Raw genomic sequence first — 24,093 nt, 5'->3', positions numbered from 1 at the left:
GAGGATGCTGCCCCAAACACTGCTGTGTTTGTGCTTGGCTGGACAGCATCAGGCATGGGATGGGCTCCTGTGGGTGCTGAGGTGGAGAGAGAGTGGGAGAAGGCACTCTGCCCCTTCCTTGCCTCCATACTTACCCATCCCAACAAAACCATAATCCTCACTTCTCTCTTTGAGGAGGAGCTCAGAAGGAGGCTGAGCTCAAAGTCCTGGATGTGCTGGCCATTCTTGCAGCTCCCTGCCAGCGTGACACGGGTGCAGTGTGCCACTGGAGAGAGGGGAGCAGGGACCATGGAGCTGATGGTTGGCCTTCACCCAGCTGTAGGATTTGGGTGATCCCACAGTGAGGCAGATTGGGACCCAGGATGCCAGGGTTTATCCCAGGCTTGGGAGAGAGCTGGTTAGATTGGAGTGGGGAAGGGCAAATGGAAATCAAGGTGCTTGGTTACATGGCAGCTAAGGACATGGTGGTCTTGGAGAGAGGGAAAAGGAAACAGAAGTCAAAGGTCCTGGAATGTATCAGCCTGCCTGGGTTGGTCTGCTGTATTACCTAAGGCACCTCACCTGGACTTCACCTGCTGATCAACAGAAATGGGATTGCCCAGACAGTTTTTCTTACTATCATTTCTTTTGGATTATTCGAAGGAAAAGGCTAATGAATAAAAGGAAATTATTAATCCTTTGTTTTCCACTGGGGAGGGTAGGACAGGGGAAGCCACACAAACCCTTGAAGGTGTGAGCAGCTTGGGCAGACCCTGCATTTTCACCCCTGGAAGCATTTCAGCCAACAGCAAACCATTTCCATGGCTGGCATGTTTTTAACACCAGGCTGTTTTGTGCTCAAGCGTTCCTCTCCTCCTGCTCTGGACTGCAAGCCTCATAGAAGGTTGATGTTTCTGTGTTTGCCCCTAGGGGACAGGAAGCTCTTTGTGGGCATGTTAAATAAGCAGCAGTCTGAGGATGACGTGCTCCGGCTCTTTGAACCGTTTGGGGTCATTGATGAATGCACGGTGCTCCGTGGACCCGATGGGAACAGCAAAGGTGTGAACCCTCTGTGTGTCCTGCCCTTTGTCCCTGCCCTGGGTAGTGCTCACCAGCCTCACCTTCCCACTGGGGCACTCATTCCCCTCCCTGTATTCAGGGGAACCCATAAACCAGCCAGGAATAGGGAGCAGGGCAGGAAGAGTCCTGTGCTGCCAGGAGGGACCGGGGAAGGTGGGCAGAGACTGAGGGAGCAGGAGGGGAAGCAGAGCACGATGAGTAGCTGAGCTGTCAGGGTCACTCGTGAGCCTGTTCTGTCCAGCTGGGGCTGCAGGTTGAAGTGTTTGTACCCACAATGAGGAGTCCACAGAGAATTTGGGGAAGAGGTGATCAGGGGCAAGGGTGGAGATGGTGTCATCATCTGTAGAGTATATCGTTGAAGTAATAATTTGAGACCCTTCCTCTTTTTTCCAGGATAGAGGACTTGGGATGAGTCATCCTTTTTGTTCCCTGCTTCCTTGGGGTGGCTTTCCTTTGCCTTACCTGAGATACAGACACTGTCTCTTGCGTGATGGCACTTTCACAGCAGTCCTGTCACTGCAATCTCCTGTGCTCTTTCTGTCCCTTTCCAGGCTGTGCTTTTGTAAAGTTCTCATCTCACACAGAGGCTCAGGCAGCAATCCACGCACTCCATGGCAGCCAGACAATGCCCGTGAGTATAAGGCCAGGGGACCTACCCTCTTCCTAATCCTTGTCCCACTTCCCTGTTGCAGGGACCTCCCCACACTCTGCAGAAATCCACAACAGGCTCAACAGCAGTGTCCACTGGTGTGGCTGGGAGGTGTGTGGGTGTGTGTGTGCATGTCTGTGCTCCACTCAGAGTGACCATCCTGTCCCCTGGGCTGCTGTTTGTGGCCGTGTTCATCCAGACTGGGAGGGACAGCACTCACAGCTGTAAAAGCTAAATAAAAGAGAGCCAAAAATCAGGCCATGATTTTGTGTTGGAAACAGCTACCTGTTCAAACCTGAGCAGGGTGAAAGCTGACAGTTCAGCCACATGGGTGGTCAGGGCCTCAGTGTCTGAGCACTCCTTGGCTTCTCTGATTTAGGCAGTAGAGGAGGCCCCTGGGGTGGGCTGGCTGTGGGTGGGAGCCCTTTGTGCCTTGTGTGGGGTTGTGTGGCTGTAGCTGGGCCTTCCTGTGCAAGTGGAGCTGCAGCTGTGGCCTCATCTCTGGCAATCTCCAGCCTGAATTTGGGGCACCTCATGGACAGGACAGTGCACTGCTCCAGCCAGGGAATTCCCAGCTGCCTGGAGCTGCTCTGCCTGTCCAGCCAAGCTCACGGTGGTGCTTGTGGCCATCGATTCCCTGGGTGTTCCTGGCTGCACCATCACTGGTGAGTGCAGCCAGGGATGTGTGCATCCACGTAGGCAGCTGTGTGAGGGGAAGGGTGTGAGAGGGAAGGGTTGCATGGACAGACAGATGGGGAGGGGCACAGCCCAGGTTCCAGGCAGCTCCCCAGCACTTCCACGCCAATATTTGCTCTTCTGCTCCTCTTCCCACTCCTCTCTGCTGCCTGTCCTGCCCCGTCCTCCCTTGCCTGACCGCTGACTCTCTGGCTGTCCCACGCCTCTTCTCTCCTGCCTCCTCTGTCTCCTCTCTCTGTGCCTAGGGTGCCTCCTCCAGTCTAGTGGTGAAGTTTGCTGACACAGATAAGGAGAGGACCCTGCGCCGTATGCAGCAAATGGTGGGGCAGCTGGGCATTTTCACTCCATCTCTCTCCCTGCCGTTCAGCCCATACAGCGCCTATGCGCAGGCTGTGAGTATCCCGCGGGGGTGGGGGGGAACGCTGCCCTGCTGGCCCCAGGCAGCCCCTGGGACACCTCAAACTGAGCTCCTGCACCTGTGGGAAAGCTTCCCAGCCCCTGGCAGCGCTCCCGGCTCGTTTCAGCACTCAGCTGCCTTGTCTTGCAGAGTTTTTGTGTGTTTTTCTCCTGGAAATGGGGGGGCAGAGGAGAGCTGGGGCCTCTTCAAAGTGAGCCTGGGATTTCTCTGATGGTGTTGGAGGTGTTGGGAGCAGGTCAGACATGACCCACTTCCTCTCTGTCTTGTTATGAGGAGAGCTCAGAGCCTTGGCTCCTGGGTGACATCTGACACAGCTGTGATACCAACTTGTGAACCCTTCCTCTGGCTCTGTGACACAAGTGTGTGTCTCTCTGGGTTTGGAGCAGCAAGAGAGCTCTGGGACCCAGCTTCACGAGTTCATTTCTCTGCTGACATTCCCAGGAGGGCCCTATTTCCCCCAGTGCTGTCTTTGGCTTGCAGATTCTCTCACTTGGCCAGTGGGACTGTGGAGTTTGCAAGGTGCTGGAGAGGGAGCAGTGGGTAGCAGAGAGCCAGAAGTGTTTCAGCAGCCTGGCTGTGCTTTGGGTTTTAGTGAGAGAGCCTCCTTGCCTTGGAGCCATGGTGGCAATTGCCACTGATGTTCGAGGTAGGTCCCAAACTCAACAAACCCCAGATCAGCCATGGTTGGAGCATTGTTTGAGCCTCCTTGGTGACTGTCATTTTCAGGTCTCTGCTGCCAAGTGTAATGCCCATGGAAGGAGGCTCAGAAATTGCTCAAGATGCGATAGATTCTTGTGTTGACAACTCAAAAGTAGATACTGTTACTGAAAGTAATTTTCTAGGCGGGAATGCGAATAAACCTCATCTTCTTGTGTATGTGGACACCTCTCCTCTGGCTTCAGCATCTCCTCAGTGTGCCTTCCTTTCATTCACGTGACAGAGGAGGAACTGCTTCTCAGTTGTTGGCTGTTTCCTCAAAGATTCCCCAGAAACTGCCAAATGCATTTTAAGTGTGTGGCAAAAGTATGGATGAGAAAAAAAGGAAATACATATGAGGCTCCATAACTTAGGGGAAATTTGCAAGCCAAACATAGAATTGATCCTTTGTCACCAGGCCACATTTGTTACCACCTTTTGCCAGGATCCTTCTTTTCTGTCCAGGAGCCAGAGGTCAGAATTGTAGCCAGCCATGAGATGATCATCCTGGTGTGTCTCCTGCTGTCCTAGAGATGGCCCTGACTTGGGCATGGTGTGGTGGTGAAGAAGGCAGGGGTGGACCACACAGTGAGGTTGTGGTGGCAGGAGGTGCTTTATCTGCTTGAGGTCCAGGCTGTGTAAGGAGGAAGAGCAGTGAGAGCTTCCAGACTCAGCCTTTTAATCTTCAGGAAGCCCTGCTGATGACAAGAAGGCAGTCAGGTCTAAGCTGTGTCTCCTTGCTTGTCTGCATCTTCTTTCTCCTCAGTTGTGTCTGTTACTGTGTTGCTCTCTCTCTGATTCTTCACTGGCCTTCCTGCTCTGTGACTTTGTTTTGGCTTTCCCCTTGACTTGAGACTCAGCCTGTCTCCCACTTTTTTGGGATTTTCCCCTTCCTTTCCTTTTACTTCCCACTGGGTTTGGTTCTCCTTTTTTTTTCCCCTGAGGCACTGACCTCACACCTGACTCTTTCTTCTCTTGTGCCATCCTTGTCTTTGGTCTCCCTTGTGGAGGAGAGATCCCAGCCAGTCCACACACACACGGTGCCACCATCAGAGGAAGAGGGAATCAGCCCTTTGGAATACCACCTAACATCTCTGCAAGCGGGGGCAAAAAGAGGGATTTCCTTGCTGAATCTCCTTATGGTTCCTCAGAATGCTCTGCCATGGGCAGCCCTTGGCAGCTGGGACCTCTGGTAAGCCAGGGCTCAGGGGAAGCCCAAAATCCCTCATGCCTTCCTGATTCTGGGCATGGAGGAGGAAGGGGAAGCCCAAAATCCCTCATGCCTTCCTGATTCTGGGCATGGAGGAGTAAATGCTGCACCCAGGGTCCCCCCAGGGCTGGGAGATGCAGCTGACCAGTCTGAATTCTGACCAATCTGACCATTCTGGATGTGGCTGAACCAGACTGACCGGAGCAAGAGCTGCTGGGGTGACCGGTGCATCAGAGGCATCACAGGTTCTTGTGGCCATAATTTAATACACAACAGCTTCCTCTCCCTGTCCCCACTGGGTTTGCCGAGTTACCAAGCCAAAGTGGTTCCCAGGGGTTTAGGAAGGCGTTTGGAGCCTGGGTTGTTTTTGTTTTGTTTCAGTTGTCTGTTTTAAATTTGTATTAATAACCTTCTTCTTCAAAAACTATCTCAAATTAAACATGAAATAACCATACACTAAGTTCAGTCTAAAGTTATTCAGATCTATGCAAATATGCAAAATAAGGTACTTAAAATGTCAAACAGTGCATGTTAGCTGAAACTGTATGAAAAAGTCTCAGCTGGGAAGTACAACTGGCTAAGCATCTGAAAGCAGTTTATTTCCGAGCTTAAATCAGGTTTTGATCCCAGGTGCTTCTGCAAATGAGTTCATTTTATTCAACAAGTTAGTTCAGGTGGACTCAGGGAAATGTTTGGGAGCTGAAAAAAAATTTATCAATAAAAAAGAGGCCCGAAGTCTTAAAAAAGCAGCTAGAGCAATTTACTAAGTGCTTATAATGCTTGAATATTTCTTGTATATCATAAATCAATTAGTTCCAAACACAAAACATAATTTGTTCACACCTCCCCCCCTTTTATTTCTGCTCTTATGGTTCATTATGGTAATTTTATGTAAGTGATGAGAAAATTCCAGAGTGCCAATTTGGTCTCATGTAGTGGATGGAGGCCTTGGTCCAGCCAGAGCCCGGCACAGAAGAGGCATTGATGAGAAGAGAGGAGATCAATATTCACATAGTGAGTAGGAAACGTGTTGGTTCCTGCACCCTGGCGTGGGGACAGGAGCAGGAACTCGTGGGGTCTTGCACAGAGGCTCAGCAGGGTCCTGTGACCCCAGGGAGGCCTCGTTTCACTGCAGCCCTGGCTCGGGGTGGCTCCCAGTGACAGGAGTCCAGCTCCAGGGAAGCCAGGGATGGTGTGGTGGTGAGCAGAGGGGTGACACCAGGGCTTGTCCTTTCTGGAATGGCACAGGAGTGCCCTCTGTGCTGTCAGCAGCCCTGCCCCAGAGCCCCGCGTTGGGAGCACTCGCCCATCCCCAAAAAGGACTCCAGCCAATTTCACCCCGGGGCTTTGCTTGTTCCAGCTTACAGAGACAGCCCTGCCATGAAATTCCTCTACTGTTTGTGCTAAAGCCATGATCAGCTTCTGTGTGAGGAAATTGGGAGGTTTAGCTAGCCACAAACTTCTCACAGTTACCAGATCCTTCAGCTGAGCCCTGGGCCCAGCTGCCCTACTGACTTCAGCCCTTGGTGAAGAGGTGGGTTCCTGGAGAGCTCTGTGTTTGTGCTGCAAAGCAGCCAGTGGGGTGTGGCAATGTCAGGAAGATTTTTGTTGTTTCCTTGGGTTTTTGCTTTGTGTCACCCCTCAGCTCCTCCTGAGGAACTCAGGTTTCTTAAGAGCCATGCCTGTGCCTCCCCTGCTCTTCCTGCTTGATGTGAAGACAAAGTTGATAAAGGGCTGGATAATTTTGCATTCAGAACTAAGTGTTCTTTGCCAGTGCACTCTGAGGGCATCTTATGCTCCCACTGATGGTCAAACAGGACCAGAAGGATTTTTTTTCTTCTCTTAACCCTCCTCCCAACCCTCCCACCCTTCCTTTTGTACTGTGCCTCTCTGCCTTGGCAGGTGTGTCATGGCACCACGAGGAGCTGATGTCCCTCAGCCCCAGGGTGCAGGCCAGTGCCAGGGGACAGCCTGAGCTCAGGGGTTCATGGGCCAGAGCTCAGAGGGCAAAGCAGGCCACGGGAACTGGGCCTGGGCACACAGCTGGTGCCCGTGCCAGAGCGAGCCCTGCGTGTCCCAGCATGATCTGGAGGCTGGGCAAAAGCAGAGGGATCTGGGCCCTGTTCCTCGAGGCAAAGCTGTGTTATTAAATCTGCCACTGTCCTGGCAGAAGTGACCAGCGAGAGGGGCCTGTGCCTGACAGTGCGAGGGTCTGTGGGGAGATGGTGCTGCTGGGTGCCAGGAGCACAGCCCTGATGCGCTGCCTCCCCACTGCAGGAGCTCTCTGAGCCAAAGGGGCCTGTCCTGGTGCCCTTGCCCAGCTGAGTGAGCCACAGCCCCTCGGGGCTGCTGGCCCACGGAGAGGGCGAGGCATGGGGGTGCCCAGCCGTGGCCCTGGCTTTGTGTTCTGGGATGCCCCCTGAGCTGTGTCCCCTGCCTGCCAGACAGGGTGGCTCTCACGGGTGGCCACTGTCCCACCTCGGCAGGGACAGCAGCTGTGTGAGTACACGGCTGCAGAGACCTCGTGGGCCCTGCAGTGGGGCTGGGCCTGGGGAGGACAGCCACCACTGCCCACCCCAGCAGGTCTGGTGGTGTCGGGAGAAGCTCCAGGGCAGGTGGCAGCACCGGGGGGAGGTGACAGCCAGGCTGGTGTGCACAGCCTCCCCCAGCTCTGCAGGGCCCTGGCAGCAGGAGGCCCTGACTGCACGGTCCTGCTTTGCAGCTGATGCAGCAGCAGACCACGGTTCTCTCCACCTCCCACGGCAGCTACCTGAGCCCGGGCGTCGCCTTCTCCCCGTGCCACATCCAGCAGATCGGTGCCGTCAGTCTCAACGGGCTGCCAGCCACTCCCATTGCACCAGCGTCAGGTGAGGCCTCCCCGGGCAGGGAACCTCCTGGCCCAGCACTCATGGGGCCCACCCAGGTAAAAGAGTTCTGCACCTCCAGGTCAGCAGCTGCATTAGCTCACTGCTTCCCAGCAGTGCAGCCTCTGACCACAGCAGCCTCTGCTCTGCACAAATTCCTGCAACCCCCTGACACCCTCACATGTTCAACACACATCTTCTTGCCCCTACAGCCGTGCATTTTTGCTGCAGTTCTAGTAAAGAAGGACTGGGTTCCCAGGATTGCACTTGACTCTGAGATCAGCAGTGCTGCTGTTCGTGATCATCATCCCACAGCAATAACGCATGTTGGGCTCACACCCCTGTCAGAGCAGGCATGTGTCATGCCAGGTGCTCTGCAAACCCGGATCAAAGGTGTTCCCCCCAAAGCTCTGACAGCACTCACAACTGGCAGTTCTTCTCACACTCTTCCCACTAGTGCTGCCTCTTAATTATGTGAAGGCTCCAGCACCAGTCTGTCATCTCCATGTGCCAAATAAAAGAGTTAATGGCTTCATACACAGCAGTCTTGCCAGGCAGGTGGAAGTGGGGAGCAGGGGCTTTCTGGGACCTTGACTTTCATGGGATGTCCTCTCTTCTTGCTCTCCAGGGCTACATTCACCACCTCTCCTGGGAACAGCGGCCATGCCAGGACTGGTGGCACCCATTTCCAATGGATTCACTGGAGTGGTACCATTCCCAAATGGGCATCCAACCTTGGAAACAGTTTACACCAATGGCCTTGTGCCGTATTCAGGTATTGAGAACAGTAAAAAAATGCCCACCATGCAGAGACCTGAGGAACTGCAATTAGTTCCTCTTCTCTGGATTCCCCACACTTCTGTAGCTCCTTCCCAGCGAGGCACTGAGACTCGCCTGGGGGTGAGGGTGGGAAACAACTCTGCACACACACACACACACAAAATGCATATGTGATTCCCTTTGCTGTGCTTCTGATTGTGTTTTTCTCTGCAGCCCAGAGCCCTTCAGTAGCAGAGACTTTGCACCCGGCCTTCACAGGAGTTCAGCAGTATGCAGGTACCAGCTTCCCTTGTCTCCCTCAGGCCCTTGTGTGCCTGACCAGATCCTCAGGTAAACGGTTTGTTCTGTCTCCTTGGGCTGCAGCTGTGTATCCAACCACCACCATCACCCCCATTGCACAGAGCATCCCTCAGCAGCCTCCCATCCTGCAGCAGCAGCAGCGAGAAGGTGAGGATCAGAGTGGGAAGAGGGGTGTCCAGTGGTGTGGGTGGGATTTGTGGAGCTCATCTTCTGCACAGCAGAGCCAATGGAGAGGAGGTAGCACTAATTTTTGTCCACTGATCTTTAATGCTGGAGCTGGGGTATGGAAACAACCACATGTCTGCAGTGAGTGGACTGGGAAGGATCACAGGATGTTTCCTGACCTCACATCTGGCCAGATGCTGCCAGGTGCAGAGGGGCAGTAGGCCCTGGAACACCTTTCACACCACAGGGGATGAGAGTCAGCACCTTCCCTATGCAAAGTGCACCTTCCCGGGGGCAAAGAGCACTCATCCCCCTCTTTGCTGGTGCCAGAACCACAGTGGAAGCAGTCCAACCAGCCTCTCCAATGTGCTCTCCTCTCTTTTCAGCCTTCATAGCTTACTGAACTTATTTCCAACTTACTTCAAAACTGGCTTGAACAGAATTTGGAGGCAAAGGCATTCTCTCTCTGCACCTGATGGGTAGAGCAAATGTCAGCAAGGGAGCAGCTTCTTGTGCTCCTAAGGAGCAAGGGAAGGAGTGGACAGGACCAGGTCAGCCCATAAACTGGATGTGTGGCAATCCAAGGAGGTTTCCAGTTAAGGCTGGGGCTTCTGGACTGAAGGTGATGCTGCAGGGAGTGCTACAGCAGCAGCTTTCACATAGCAGCGTCTGCCACTCTCCTAGGACTGGGACAGCTGTGAGCTCTCACCTCAGCTGATTTCCTTCCAGCAAAACAGCACCCAGACACTCACAGAGCTGGTTGTGTCCAGCACCCTGTGCAGTAACTTGGCAGGCTTTGAAAGAGAATCTGCTCTCCAGAAACTCTAGTTTTGTATAGAGTCTCCCAGCTGCTCTTTGAGAGCCCTCAGATCCCTTGATGGACCAGTGACAGGGACAAGCAAGGGGAGGTCAGAGCAGCAGGAGGCAGTGCTAGGGCTCTCCTCCAGTGCTGTGCTGTGAGTTGAGCCCATTTCTCTTCCCCTGCCCTTTGGGGGCTTTCTGTTTTGTCCTTCTCCATCACCCCCATACCTGCAGGTCCTGAAGGCTGCAATCTCTTCATCTACCATCTCCCCCAGGAGTTTGGAGACAACGAGCTGATGCAGATGTTCCTGCCCTTTGGCAATATCATCTCCTCAAAGGTGTTCATGGATCGTGCCACCAACCAGAGCAAGTGTTTTGGTAAGTGCAGGCAAGGGAAGCATGATCAATAATGACACTCATACTGGGCATGGCACCAACAGTGCCATTGTCATCCATCCTGTGTCCTTCCTTCAGGTTTTGTGAGCTTTGACAACCCATCCAGTGCACAGACTGCTATCCAGGCCATGAATGGCTTCCAGATTGGCATGAAACGCTTGAAGGTCCAGTTAAAACGGCCCAAGGATGCCAACCATCCCTACTGACAGCAGTGAGCACGCAGGAGTCACTTCTGCAGCACAGGTAAACTGCCCCAGCAGGGCACAGCTCTGGTCAGGGTCCAGCTGCTCTGCAGACTGAGAGGCCAGGAGTGGAGGCAGTGACACAGCTGGTGAGGCAGAAGCTTCACCTGAGCTGGGTGATCAGAGCAGGCCTGGAGATGATGGCCAGGTTCAACAATCAGCAGACAAATCTGTTGCAATGGGGCAAGGCCAAAGGCAAGTCAGAGAGGCAAGATCAGGGTCAGGTCTGGTGAAGGTGAACAGGGTCAGACAGCGATTGCTGGCAGGTCTATAATGACAGTAGAGGTGGGAAGCCAGTCCAGGGGTTAGAGCGCAGGTAATGAGACCCGTGGACAGGACAGGTCCATGGACAGGTGGAGACTGGCACTTGCACACGGTGTATCAGACAAAGGCTGATGGCACAGAGCTGTAAGGAGACTCTTGGAGCTGTGGGCAGAGTGTGGACAGACAGTGCAGGTGTCTGGTCAAGTTCATCAAGGCCTGTGAGTGCCCTCAGGGCCCTGACAGGCAGACGGTTCCAGTGGCCTGTTTGTCATCTAGGGAAGATTTTACTCTGCTGTCCAGCTGTTCCCAAAAAGCTTTTGACTGCCTAAAAAGGTATTAAACCTCGTTAGTTTTCAGCTGTTACATGGGCCCAGAAGTTAGTCTGCAAACAATGCTTTCTGGGGTAAGAAGAGACAATCCCATGATTCACAGGGATCACAGAAAAGCAGAGAAAAGGTGAGACCCTTGAAGGGCTGCTGTCCAAGAGGCAGCTTCTGCCAGCCTACAGATGGGGAACAAGGGAGGGCTGATCTGATTTGGGTCAGAGTTCTTCACATTTAAGCAGCAGCAGCAGCTCAAAGCCTGAGGTTTACACAGATGTCCTCCTAACCTTCCAATTCCCTCCCTCCTCCATTTCTGTTCAGGTGAAGGGAAAGTCCAGAGGAAGAATTTCTGCTTCAGGTTGATTTTCAGAGAGGCCAGTAAATTTATCGACTCTTTTGACACCACCCCTTTCCTTCCTCGGCTTCCCACCTTACCCACCCCATCTTCCTCCTCCCCTCCTCTCCAAGACATGCAATTAAAGAGAAGGCTCAATATCTGCCCAGGAGGAAGATTCTTGCCACGCCTGGACTCGCATATTTGCTGCTAACGTGGTGCAAAGCAAAGGGACCAGCAAACCAGCAGCCCCTGGGACACGGAGCTCTTCCTCTCGGGGTGTGGCTGGAGAACATGGACCAAGCAAACCCATGGTGTGTCTCTAGGTTACTGCAGTGATGTGTGGAAATTTACTTCCGTCCCTCCCTCCCTCCTGCTCTGTTTCTGGCCCTTTCATAGATAACTATAAATATATACAGTCTCTATTTTTTTTTTAAACTAGCTCACAGGACCAAACTTTTCCATTCAGAGACTGATTGCTTGCAAGAGGTATTGGAAATTAGGGGTTTGCCTTTGCAACAGTGTCTTCTCAGCACGCACTGCAGATAGGCCTGAACATTTTGGAGAGAGGGAGCTGGGGGTGGGTTGGGGAGAGAGAGAGAGAGAGAGCGCACATCTCTCTGCTCAACACGAGCAAGAAGAAGAAGAAATACATTCCTCCAGGATCAGGGCACAGTCAGCCGCTCAGCTTGAGTCACTCATCCACCTTAGCACCAGCCTGGTTAAGGATCTGAAGAGCTCTGTCTTACCTTTCCAAGGGCTTCTGCAGATAAAGCTCCTGGGATGTGGTGCCAGCCCCTACCCTGAGCACTCTGTGATTAGGCTGAAAGCACAGGAAACCAGTCCCCTTACTTAGAGGAACTGCACTGCCTCCCCACACATGGCACAGATCCGTGTTTCACAGCTCTCCATGGCAACTGCATTTTCTTGATGAAGGCAGGAGAAGATGAGAGAGTGTGAGCAGATGAAATCTCCAGCACAGCTAGAGAAGGCTCCCAGGGGCTGCACACTGCCTCCCTGTGTTGGATACCAGCACTGGAGAGTGGGCAGTTCTCCTTCCAGATGACACAGGATGTTTGCTCCCTCTGAATTACCGCTGCAAAGCCTTCCCCAGCAGATGCAAGGAAGATAGGATGAAAGAGGGTTCCATTCTGGGATTTTCCCCCCAGCTCCCCCTCCAAGAGACAGATTATACATTATGCAGCATATACATATATATATATACACATATATATATGTAGGGACAGCTCTATACACTACATACACAAACTCTAAAGCACAGAATGTAGTCCAGAACTGGATTTAAAAAAGATCCCCTGGGAGTGGGGGATGTGTGTCATCCTGACAAGGCACATCCCTTGAACAGTTTGGAACAGTCTCTTCGAGTTTCTACAAAAGTAAGGAAAGGAAAGCAAGGCAGAACAGACCAACAAACCCCAGAGTGATTAGGAATGAACGATTTCAATATTCCAGAGTTTGACAAGGTACCACAAACATTGGAGTGTGTGTGAGGGCGTGTGAGCACATGGAAATAGGGACAAGAGAGTTGGTGGGGCAGAGTTGGTGCAATTGATACTGAAGTGAGCTATGGGGATTTTGGAGAATCTCGGCCAACTCTCATTCTCCTCCAGTTTGCCCTTTGTTCAGGTGTTTGTGGCACAGTCCTTTAAGTACCTTCAGATCTCCTCAACCACCCTTCTGTGTCTGACGCTGAGAGTTTATGAGAGGTGAATGAAGCTGTGAGAGTCTGTGTGTTTCTATAGTCCATGTTTACTTATTGTAAATACCATTTTTATACTTAACATCTATTATGTATGTGATTTGTATAATGTACTTTATTTCTGCTACAAGTAATTTCATGAAGTTTAAACTTAGTCTAATTTTGAACAAAACAAAAAAAAAAAAGAAAAAATATGAACAAATGCAAAATGGGAAAAAAAAATGACTTTGGGAATCCTAGGTCAAGCTGGTTTAAAACAAGCATTTACAGTTTCTTCCATCACAGTTACTGATGTGACTGTACAATGTTACAGGTGCGATACAAGCTTTGTCAATGTCAAATTCCTCACTCTGGTCAAAAAAAAAAATCCTAAATTTATTTAATAAAAGTTTTACTTGCTAAGTAACTGGGACTCTACTTCATGTTGTTATAGTTGCACCTGCTTTTAGGTAATGCTTACACTTGGAAGACATTGCCAAAGCCCTGGGCTAATTTAACAGGTCACACGGGGTCAGCAAACAGGCCTTGGCCCACAGAATCCAGGGGACCAATATTTCTTCACAACACATAACACCAACACATTAAAAACTTGTTTAATTAAAATAGAGATCAAAATTCTACTTAAGGGAAGCAAGAGGGTTCATGGAATCCAAAATGATTGTGGAGGAGGATGTCCCAGGACATCCAGGATGTCCCAGCCATTCCAGGACATCCTGTGCAGACAGACAGGGGTTAAAGCTGGGGCTGAGCAAAGGCTGGATGCAGTCAAAGGAGACAGGTGAGGCTGAAGGAGGAGGGGAGATGGGAGGAGGGCTAAGGCAGAGTGAAGAATGGGAAAGACCTCTGACTGATGCATAGCAGCAGCAGAACCATGGCTGAAGCGCGATGACCGACCATGAGTCACATTAGGAAAAGGGCACTTTGCCACCACTGCTGCCCTGCTCCTGCTTCACACCAGTGGTCGAGTGGGATACTTAGTGGGATGGCTGGAATGTGATTAGAAGGGCTGTAGGATGAGACTGGGCATCCCTCAGGGACTGCTGTAGTTATAGAAAGCCCGTAGCACCTGGTTCCCGCTGCTGGGGAACAGAGCCCAGAGGCAGCAGAGCTGCTGCAGCCACCGCGGGTAGAAAATCTCGTGTGCCCGAGTGGCCCCGCCCCGGACGATGGCGAGCGCGGCCTCGGGAGCAGGGGAGGCACTGAGGTGCACTTTGCCCCTGCAAGGTAATGGGCACAGGGTCACTCAAAGCCAGGCAGCCCCTGCTGGGGTTTGAGCTGGGCACACTGACCCCACAGGGCTCTGCCTGCTCCTGTTCCATGATGAACAGCCCCTGTGGTGTGCCCAGGCAGGTGCACACACCCTCTTAGACAGAGCTGCTGTGCATTTTTTGCATGTTTTCAAGAAGAGATGCGCTCCTGCAGACAAACACATACCTGGTGTACTCCAGTGCTGACTCAGTATCAATCAGGCCCAGGATGCACAGTGTGACAGACACATCTCTCTTCTGCATGATGAGCTCATGGCGCAGTGAGCTGAAAAATCCATCCAGTGCAAACTTGGTGGCAGAGTAAGAAGTGGTGAAGGGAGTGGGCATTTTCCCTGGAAAGGGAAAAAAGAGAATGGAAAACCCCAGGAAACTGGGTGTAAGGAGGATCCATGGAGAGGGACTCTGGGAGAAGATGCAGGCTTTGTCATACTGTATCAACTCATGTTCTGTTCAGGTGAGTCTCCCTTTATGTAAGTATATTAGAATACATATTACTATATTATTAAGTATTTATTATTATATACTATGAAAAGCACACTTTGAAAATGTGTTTAGGAGTTGAACAACAGAGAAATATGAACAGTATATATGAACAGTACTGGGAATCATTTTTTCCACAAGGCCAGCACTTACTCCAGGTAAAGTTACCAACCTGTGAGGGAAGAAACAATCACCAGAGCACCTCTGTTCTTCTCCAGGGTGGGAAGAGCCGCTGTTGCAAGAGCCACATAACTCAAAAAATTCACCTGGAATGATAAATGTAGACATGGAAGAAGCAAGAGGGTTTGGAAGCATGAGCCAAGAAAGTCAATAGACTGGTCAGAACTGGAAAAGAGCATGATTTAGAATTGCCTTTTCAAATATCAAATGAGAAAAATCATCTCTACAGATGGGGACAAGCATTGCAACCATGAGTCTTTCGGATTCCAGAAAAAGCAGTGAAGAAGATCCAGAGCAAAGGTTATTCCTGGGCTTTAACATACAGATTTCCTGACAAGATACAATTAGCTGTCCCTACTTTTTCTTTATGCTGTTCTTTACTCTGCAATCCCTACCAAAGACATCAGTCTCACTTTGCTCCCCTTGTAAGTTTCTCTTGACTGAGCTCGGACTACAATGAGGCACAAAATTCAGCATCTCTTCAGAGCTTGACTGCTCTCTTAAATGAGAATTTCTTACCTATGTTCCTAAGTTCCCACTCTCCAGCGAAAAGCCTCCTTCCAAAATGAAATAGAAACTAGTATGACCCACCTGAATGAAGAAGACTGAATCAAGAAAACAGCTCTTCATTTCCATGGCCTCAAAACCTGGCACCAGGGTGATTCTACAGGAAAACTCTAAATCTGTGAACAAAGACTCAAATGGCAGACACCATTTCAAACAACTTTGTGTTCTGCAACTGTGCACGTGTCATAGACCAGTAGGAAGTGCTGGCTGCTCACTCAGAGACCGTCCTGAACTAAACACAACTGCCTGGAACTGCCCATCAATCCTAAACTCCTGGGCTAAAGGGAGGTAAGAAGGAAGAAGTCTGAAGTTCTTCCCAGACATTCCTCTTCACAAATGTACAACATCTGAGCAAAACACCTCTCTAGCAACAAAGCCTCCAAACTGCTTGACTTCAAACAGGAATGAAGTAAAAGGATTGTTCTCAACCACTGCCACAGATGTGGATTTGCCTTGGAGCTTCCCAAAGCTGTTCCAGGAGAAGCCAGGCTCACCCAGTTCCAGGTGAGCTGGGAAGCCTCACCTGCATAAGCCAGCGGGTGTATTCCACATCTCCAGTCCACTCCTGGAAGCGGTTGGTGCCGATGTGGTTCAACACGAGGTAGTCCAGGCCCCCTTGGACAGCAGAAGAAAGCAGTCACACAAGGGGCCCATTCCCTGACCATCAACCAGGGAGCTCAGAAAGGCCAGGAGGGCTCAACCACTCCCTCAGAAGGCTGGAAGTGCTTTACCATGAAGACATTAAATATGCCCATCTGGGAGCAGCTTTGACTGCTCCTCAGGACTAGAACTGAAAGGAAAACTGTCTGACTTTGACAGTAACTCCCTGAAATGATGTTTCAGCATGATTCAGGCACAGAACTTAGTTCTGGTGGTACATCTATGTCCTTAACACCTTTCTCAGTTCAAGGAACTGAAGCAGGAAGCTCCTACTAGAATGAGAACTGTGCATACACCTGAAAGCCAAAGACATGCTCAGGATGCTTACCCAGCTTTTGGACAGCAAACTGAACCACCTTTTCAGGTTCTGAAGGGGAAGACATATCGGCAGGGATATAAAATATTTTCTTTGCTCCAAGTGTCAGGCATTTCTCCATCACCTTGAAAAAGAACACATCCCAAAGATTAAAGTTATTGGAAAAAGATTAGGGGGAAAGGGCACGATAAAGCACATATTACAGTCAGTGAGAGTTAGTTCTGGACAGAGACACACTTTAATTTAAAATTGACTGCTGTTTGAGCCATGGAGAGCTCATTCTGCATCCAGACTTTGAATCTGCATCCTGCAAAGAGTTACCTCTGTTTAACTGTCTGCTTAAATGATCTACTTTGGGACAGGATCAAGATTCACAGGGAAAAAACCCAATCTTCTTCAGGAGAAATCTTCTGGAACAAGGGTTATGCTTTATATTAAGTTCTTCTCTTTTTTCCAAAATAGCTGGAAAATAATTCATCTTTCATAATTCCTTTGCTATGCTGACTGTGTGAATGTGCCTGGCATTATTTTAGCTATTTGCTGAAATAATGCCTTCCAGTCATTAGGAACTATTATTATGCTCACTGTCCCCAACTCACCTTTTGCACCATTTCACAGTGAAGAACCTTCCTTGGAAGTCACACACCTCCACAATTAAAGAGTTACCTTTTCTAAATATTGTCCCATTTCATAAAGATGAAGTCTCATCTGTTGGAGTTGGTCAAAAAGCATTTAACCTACAAAAAGTCTTGAGTTTTTAACAAAACAGCTACAAATAGAACAATTTGGACTCTGAAAAGCTGTACAATATTGCACAAGAATTGTAGTTCATGGAGTATCTCAAATTGAAGAGGACCCATAAGGATCATCAAATCTAAATCCCTGCTCCTCACAGGACTCCCTCAAACCAAACCACATCATCAAGGATGTGGCCCAGATGTTCCTTGAACTCTGACAGGCTTGGTGCCATGACCACTGCTCCCTGGGGAACTTACTCCAGGGACTGATCACCCTCACAGTGGAGAACATTTTCCTAATGTCCAGCCTGAACTTTCCCTGATGCAGCATCACACCATCTCCTCATATAAAATAAATGTTCACGCAGTTAAAAGCTCAGGCCCTGTATTTGCATCTTCTTGAACAGGCCAACTTCTCTTCTGGGTTTATGCTTAACAGTTCTGAAGGAAAATCTATCATGCTGACAACTAGTTTTTTTGTTGGTTTAGTAAAAGCCTGAATCTCTCATGTCTTCCCCCATACAAGGATGAGGTTCTTACCTTCTGCAGCACAGCTTCCCTTCTGGCAGTCAACACTATTTCAGCCCCAAATCTGGCATAGTGATATGCTATCTGCTCTCCAATCCCAGCACTGGCTCCAGTCACGAGAACACGGGCACCAGACAGGCTCTCTTTTTTATGGGAAAGAGAATAAAAGATACAGAATAAGTGAAGAAAGCAGCAGAGGAGCTGCCTTAACTACTGGCAGAGTTTTAAGAAGAAAGATGCACCTAAGTGCTCAAAATTCGTGGTGTTTCTCCACAACTAGAAGAGGCAGGACTGGTGATGCAATGACGTGATGATGCCAGCTAGCTGTGTCACAGGGCCTAGCCTGGGTTGCTACACCAAAATCTTTCAAGAGCCAAGTTGTTTTTCACCTTCTGAGAAGCTGTATAGAAACCAGAAACGGTGGTATGTGCCTTCTGCATATCATTTACTCTTTGCCATCAGTCTGGACACACATCAGCCCTCTTGTGCCAGGCACTGCACACTTACCGAGATGGTTCTTGACACCAAGAAATTTACAATCAAAACACAAAAAGGGCAAGGCAGTAGCAAAGTGCCATTTCCCTCCTGCCCCGAGACAGCAGGATCCCTGCTCTTAGACCATTTTGTCCTCCTCTTTGTTTCAAATTTCTCTTTGTTTCTGGGAATGAAACATTGCTTTGGGGCTACCAACTCTCTAGTAAGACTATGGGTAGGAATGAGACCATCAGTCAAAGTTTGGAAATTCAACTTCTTCCCTTGTGTGAGTTATATTTCAGCTTGAAATCATCCCCCTGGTGAGCCTACCTGGGTTAAAGTCGTCTTTCCAGAAGAAAGCTATGAGCCCAGCTACAATCGCTGTAACACAAAGCACTTTTCCAATTGGCTTCATATCCCTCCAAGCTGTGAGGAACAAAGTGAAGTCTTGAAGATAAGCACTTCAGCCAAAATAATACTGCGTTCTCCTTCCTCCGATTCCTGGAGCCAACCTGCAAGAGGTACGTAAAGGGTTTTGTAGAACCGAGAGCTCACCTGAGGGGTCTTTCCCCCGGGAGCCACAGCCACCTTGGTCAAGAATAAAAAGGATCTTTCACCGGCAATTCCCACAGCGTTCTGCACTCAGAGCCAGCCTCCACACACCGCGAGCCTACAGAAGAGAAAAAAAAAACCCTAATCTCAGTGTCTAATCTTAGAAAACTCTTAATTCATTAAAGACTGATGACAGTTGGCAGCAGTGACCCCAAAGCAGCCGGATCTCGGGAGGGAGGCGGCGGCAGAGCCCACAGGACGGAGCCTTGTCTGGATAAGAGCAGCGGGATGAGCTGCTCCGCCACCACGCTGCGACACAGCGCGACCAAACGGGCGGCGGGGACAGCGCCACAAAGGCGCAGGAGCCGCGCTCGGCCCCCTCACACCCTCAGCCCTGCCCGGCCCCCTCAAGCTCCTCACGCCCCTCAAGTCCTGCCCGGGCCCCCTCAAGCTCTCAGCTCTGCCCGGCCCCCTCACACCCCTCATGCCCTCAGCCCTGCCCGGCCCCCTCACACCCCTCACACTCCTCATGTCCCTCATGCCCTGAGCCCTGCCCGGCCCCCTCACACCCCTCACAATCCTTATGTCCCTCATGCCCTCAGCCCTGCCCGGCCCCCTCACGCCCCTCACACCCCTCATGCCCTCAGCCCTGCCCGGCCCCCTCACGCCCCTCACACTCCTTATTGTCCGTCATGCCCTCAGCCCTGCCCGGCCCCCTCACACCCCTCACGCCCCTCATGCCCTCAGCCCTGCCCGGCCCCCTCACACCCCTCACGCCCCTCACGCCCCTCATGTCCCTCATGTCCCTCAGCCCTGCCCGGCCCCCTCACGCCCCTCATGTCCCTCAGCCCTGCCCGGCCCCCTCACGCCCCTCACGCCCCTCACACTCCTTATGTCCCTCATGCCCTCAGCCCTGCCCGGCCCCCTCACACCCCTCATGTCCCTCATGTCCCTCAGCCCTGCCCGGCCCCCTCACGCCCCTCACGCCCCTCACACTCCTTATGTCCCTCATGCCCTCAGCCCTGCCCGGCCCCCTCACGCCCCTCACACTCCTCATGTCCCTCATGCCCTCAGCCCTGCCCGGCCCCCTCACGACCCTCACACTCCTCATGTCCCTCATGCCCTCAGCCCTGCCCGGCCCCCTCACACCCCTCATGTCCCTCAAGCCCTCAGCCCTGCCCGGCCCCCTCACACCCCTCATGTCCCTCAAGCCCTCAGCCCTGCCCGGCCCCCTCACACCCCTCATGTCCCTCACACCCCTCAGCCCTGCCCGGCCCCCTCACGCCCCTCACACTCCTCATGTCCCTCACACCCCTCAGCCCTGCCCGGCCCCTTCACGCCCCTCACACCCCTCATGTCCCTCATGTCCCTCATGCCCTCAGCCCTGCCCGGCCCCCTCACGCCCCTCACGCCCCTCACGCCGGCGGCGCGGGCGGGGCCGCGCGCGCACGTGACGGTCCCGGCCCCGCCGCCGCCATGGCCGCCCGCCTGCTGCCCGCAGCCAAGTGAGTCCCGCGGGCCCTGCCGGCCCTCCCGGCCCTCCCGGCCCGGCCCGGCCCTCCCGCACCCTCCGCACGGTGTTTCCCCCCCCGTACTCCCCGCCTGCCCCCGCGCCTCAGTGCTCACCGCTGTCCCCGGCCCGTCCCCAGGCCCGCGGCCCTGTCCCTCGGTTCTGCTCGCCTCGCCCCGCGCCCTTGGCCTCGCCTGCCCCCGCAGCTCCCCGTGTGTGTCTGCACACGCCGGGAGGGCCCTGGCGCTCTCTGGGGGCGGACATGGACACTAACATAAGCCGGGAGTGGCGCGGGGCTCGGAGCTGCTCGTACACCCACAGCGAGGCAGTGCAGAAGGGTATCCTTGGGGGCCAACAGCGCATTTTAGCAGAAAAATCACTTTTCCCCGAAATGCATGTGAATACACGACGTTAAAAATTGGTTCTCTTGTCAGCTGTCTTGTATCTGTTGTATGTCCCACTACTGCAGTACCGCTGTCTGCCGAGTTTTGGGTTGCCCTCTTGTGCAATAGCTTTTGCTGTTTTTAAAGGGAAGACATCTCTCTGTGAATCTGGGAAAGTCACTTACCTCCGATCTCTTATTTATAATGGAAATAACAATAAATGCCAAATATTCTCTTCCTGTCTTCCCTTTTGTAGGTTGCCATCAGAGCTGTAGAACTGGTGACTGCACATCATGCAGGGAAACTTTAAAAGCCTTGGCAATGCAAACACCATGGCCAGGTGTTCACTGGGCTGTAATGAGCTTAACAAGATCTTGGTATCTGTCAGATTTATTAGATAAATATCAGATTTATCAGGAAGAACCACACTATTAACGTGGATGCCTCACCCACTGCAGAATTCTTTGGTTGCTTTTAGCAGAGGAATATGCCAGTTAAAAAGTGGCACATGCTCTTCAGGAACTTGACACTTTCTCATTTTTATATTGAGAACCATCACTGATAAAATGTGAATTAGAAGTAGTTTCAAGGGGCTGACAGGCAACAGTTGTCCTGGGAACATAGGTAGATATTTTTCTGCTGATTTTTACCTACAGTAAGACATGAGATTTCTTTACTGATGCCCTTTTTGGCAGTCACAACCACTGAAAGAGATGAACTGATGGTCAGAACATGAGCTGAACTGTTCTGCTTTCAATTCTTTCAGGTTTCTGATCAAAGGAGGCCTGGCTGGAGCTGCTGTGTACGTGGCATATGACCAGGGGCTGCTGGGCAGTGGCACAGAGGGTGCTGAAGCACTCAGAAAAGCTCAAGAAACGCTGCCTCCAGCTATCCAAGAGTGGACAGATTACCTGGGCTGGGAGGTAAGGGCAGCTCAGGTGATCCCTGCAACACAAACACCTCTGAATCACAAAGAGAAAATATAGGGGTGATATTCTGATTCCGATGAGCCTGGCAGGAGTTTTACTGTTGAAACTGGATTTCACATTGCAAATATTTTGAAGAGGATTGAAATGGAGGGCGAATAAAATGCTAAATTTGGGGCAGAGACATTGCTCACAGATGTTATTTCAAAGGAGAGGAGCAAGCAGCCTATGCAGGGTCTAGGGGGGGATTGCAAACATGCTCTGGGAGGTATTTCACTATGTAGATTTCTTGTGAAGGATCCTACTTGTTTTTAAGAAAAACAATGAAAATATTAACCTCCCAATTTTTCACATTGCTAACAGTTCAAGTTGAATTTAAATTGCTTGAAGAGGCCCCTCCTCTATGAGTAGTTCTTAGTTTTTAAAATCCTCAGAAAAGAAGAGCCTTTGCTTAAAGTTAGAGAAGATTTTTCATATTACAAACAATAATAAACTGACAGAGACAGCCATGGAGATGGTTTGTTTCAGGAGCACCGAAATAATATCTTCTGCCTTTTGCACCTACTTTATATTGCAGGAAAGAGCAAAGCCCAGACTTTAAGCATCATGTCTGGTCCCTTTTGAGGCATATGGAGAGTAGGCACCCAAGTATTTTTGAGATCTGAGGTCAAGAGGCTTTGCCAAGGTGATGTGAATTCCAAGTGAAACCCCTCAAGTGCTGATATTTTGTCTCTTTTTTTCTAGCTCCCATCCACTCCAAAAATTGACTTTTCCCTCTCTGCTTCCTGGAATAAAGGTAAAATGACTGCTCACTAAATGAGTCTGAGCTGAGTCTTTGGCTTTTCAGAAGGCATGAGCATTCCCATTGTTATTAGAATTTTAGACATTTTTGTTTGGAGGCCAAAGCATGTTATAAATACCTAATAATATATAGGTTTTATGGTGCAGCAAAGTGTCTTTATGTAATTGTGGGGAAACACAATCCACGAATAACTGTGACATGTCCAGCATCACCCATGGAGTCTGTGGCAAGGCCAGAAATAAAACAGGACTTAAACAAAGAACTGAGCTCAGTCCTGTAATTGTCTTAGCTCATGTACAGACCCTGAAGTTGGAATTTCTGTGCCACAAATGCTCAGGGCTTAAAGAGATCTACAATGGTGGTGTTGGAAATTGGGAAATTTGGCTTGAATGATGACCTTGGGGTAATTCTTCTCTGCTTGGCTTGCAGGGGTGCACACAGTCATGTCTGCCTTGTCTGCAGCTCCCACCAGGGCCTGTGAATACACAGTGGAAGGCTGGAAATACGTGAAGGATCTTGTGAAATGAACACGTTCTCCAGAGTTCAGGATTCTCTCAGTCCACCCCTCTGGAGGGCAGCTCAGCCGTGTAAGGGCTACAATAAAAGACTTTGGTGGAACTTCCATTTGTATTTGGGTTGGTTTTAGCCTGCAGAGTGGAATAATTGCTTTGTCTTAGCACTGATCCAAGGCTCCAGGAATCACAGTTGCGATGAAGTGATGGCCATGTGCTGAGAACAGCTTCTGTTCTAAAGCTTGGAAACAAAATAGGTTATTCTGAAGCTGAATTAGTCTTGAAGGTGAATGCCATCTAATTCAAACCAAGCCAACAAGAGTTAAAAAAAAATTAAAATCCAAGGTAACAGTAAAAGATGGTGTAAAAGATGGCCTAGGAGGATTATACAAGCAGAGGGCAGAGTAACTGAGCAAAATTTATCTGCATGAAACCTTTTGTTAGCTTGCACTATGCCCCAATTGGCAGACTGTGCACATTTTCATTTTAATGTGGATGAAAACTTTCACAAGGTCACTTTTCAGTCACAGCCCAGGCAAATGTAAGGAGCACCAGTGGCCTGGAGGGCACCACTTGTAAAATAAAGTTACAAACTGATTTTATGTTTTTAACCCTCTTTGATAGGATTGTTACAATTACAGAATGTGCCAAAACACAGCTGCTGAACAGGGAACAGCAGGAGGGAAGGGCAGGATGAGTCCTTACTCAAGTCAGGAAACAAATATAGGACCTGAGGATGAAGAAGGATTTGCAGTTTTGTTTCCTTTTTTAACAAAGAGATAACATGATGAAGCCAACTGCACAGAGATTTCAGAGGATTTGGCTAAGATGCAAATGGCTTAAGTTAATTCCTCAAGGATGGGTCCATCAGCAGTTCTTAAACCTGATTATCCAGATGGAAGCTTCAAGCTCAGTAAACCTTGGAGTTGTGTCCTTCAGGTGCCAGATGTTTCACTGCACCCCAGAACCCAGATAACCTCTATTAATTCCCCATTTCTTCTCTAACTTTCCATTGTCCACTGCTCTTGAAGCAGCACCACTTTGGTTCCAGGTCTACTCCCCCTTCTCACCAAGCCAAACTTCCCACCAAAGAGATCCTGACATTCATCTAGAGTCTTCCCCTCTCTGGCTTTGCTACAAACCAAATGGAACCACTGTGGGCAAAGCACACCACGTACAAACAGAACACCGCACCTCTGCTATGCTCAGAACTTGAGTTCTCCATGCTTTTCAGGATCTTCTGTACCACTTCTTTGCCCTTTGATGATTGCTCTCCAAAGC

At 50.6% G+C, this 24,093-nt stretch overlaps 3 protein-coding genes across 5 annotated transcripts in view; 2 read left to right on the top strand and 1 right to left on the bottom strand.

The window, feature by feature from the left end:
* Positions 1 to 13,323, top strand: part of CELF5 (CUGBP Elav-like family member 5) — a 37,811-nt gene extending 24,488 nt beyond the window's left edge. For 2 of the 3 annotated variants that reach the window (XM_068174041.1, XM_068174040.1), the window contains exons 4-13: positions 910 to 1,038; positions 1,611 to 1,690; positions 2,650 to 2,796; positions 7,451 to 7,595; positions 8,221 to 8,367; positions 8,586 to 8,648; positions 8,736 to 8,819; positions 9,873 to 10,016; positions 10,113 to 10,277; positions 11,185 to 13,323. In XM_068174041.1, coding sequence (XP_068030142.1) covers positions 910 to 1,038; positions 1,611 to 1,690; positions 2,650 to 2,796; positions 7,451 to 7,595; positions 8,221 to 8,367; positions 8,586 to 8,648; positions 8,736 to 8,819; positions 9,873 to 10,016; positions 10,113 to 10,240 — 1,067 coding nt within the window. In that variant the 3' untranslated portion in view covers positions 10,241 to 10,277; positions 11,185 to 13,323. The remainder of the gene's footprint in view (positions 1 to 909; positions 1,039 to 1,610; positions 1,691 to 2,649; positions 2,797 to 7,450; positions 7,596 to 8,220; positions 8,368 to 8,585; positions 8,649 to 8,735; positions 8,820 to 9,872; positions 10,017 to 10,112; positions 10,278 to 11,184) is intronic. The other variant, XM_068174043.1, reaches the window with a different exon arrangement.
* Positions 13,324 to 13,674: 351 nt separating this feature from the next.
* Positions 13,675 to 18,697, bottom strand: HSD11B1L (hydroxysteroid 11-beta dehydrogenase 1 like). Its single transcript, XM_068173760.1, has 7 exons — positions 18,458 to 18,697; positions 17,666 to 17,796; positions 16,401 to 16,512; positions 15,936 to 16,027; positions 14,838 to 14,931; positions 14,352 to 14,517; positions 13,675 to 14,134 (listed from the first exon to the last, which is right to left on the bottom strand). The coding sequence occupies exons 1-7, from the start codon at positions 18,540 to 18,542 to the stop codon at positions 13,948 to 13,950; spliced, it is 867 nt and encodes a 288-aa protein (XP_068029861.1). The 5' UTR covers positions 18,543 to 18,697; the 3' UTR covers positions 13,675 to 13,947.
* Positions 18,698 to 20,064: 1,367 nt separating this feature from the next.
* Positions 20,065 to 22,922, top strand: MICOS13 (mitochondrial contact site and cristae organizing system subunit 13). Its single transcript, XM_068174291.1, has 4 exons — positions 20,065 to 20,184; positions 21,339 to 21,495; positions 22,243 to 22,294; positions 22,730 to 22,922. The coding sequence occupies exons 1-4, from the start codon at positions 20,156 to 20,158 to the stop codon at positions 22,825 to 22,827; spliced, it is 336 nt and encodes a 111-aa protein (XP_068030392.1). The 5' UTR covers positions 20,065 to 20,155; the 3' UTR covers positions 22,828 to 22,922.
* Positions 22,923 to 24,093: the final 1,171 nt, after the last annotated feature.

The sequence above is a fragment of the Anomalospiza imberbis genome, chromosome 27 (assembly GCF_031753505.1).
Source record: "Anomalospiza imberbis isolate Cuckoo-Finch-1a 21T00152 chromosome 27, ASM3175350v1, whole genome shotgun sequence".
In the NCBI taxonomy this organism is placed as follows: Eukaryota; Metazoa; Chordata; class Aves; order Passeriformes; family Viduidae; genus Anomalospiza; species Anomalospiza imberbis.
This window is presented reverse-complemented; position numbering and strand designations above follow the sequence as displayed.

Excerpts from the sequence above, each read along its gene's own strand:
- HSD11B1L (XM_068173760.1), bottom strand. The coding sequence starts at position 18,542 with ATGAAGCCAATTGGAAAAGTGCTTTGTGTTACAGCGATTGTAGCTGGG. Across the intron at positions 17,797-18,457 it reads GAAAGACGACTTTAACCCAG|AGAGCCTGTCTGGTGCCCGT; the intron begins GTAGGCTCACCA and ends CCCATAAAAAAG. Across the intron at positions 16,513-17,665 it reads GGGAAGCTGTGCTGCAGAAG|GTGATGGAGAAATGCCTGAC; the intron begins GTAAGAACCTCA and ends TTCTTTTTCAAG.
- MICOS13 (XM_068174291.1), top strand. The coding sequence starts at position 20,156 with ATGGCCGCCCGCCTGCTGCCCGCAGCCAA. Across the intron at positions 21,496-22,242 it reads CAGATTACCTGGGCTGGGAG|CTCCCATCCACTCCAAAAAT; the intron begins GTAAGGGCAGCT and ends CTTTTTTTCTAG. Across the intron at positions 22,295-22,729 it reads CTCTGCTTCCTGGAATAAAG|GGGTGCACACAGTCATGTCT; the intron begins GTAAAATGACTG and ends CTTGGCTTGCAG.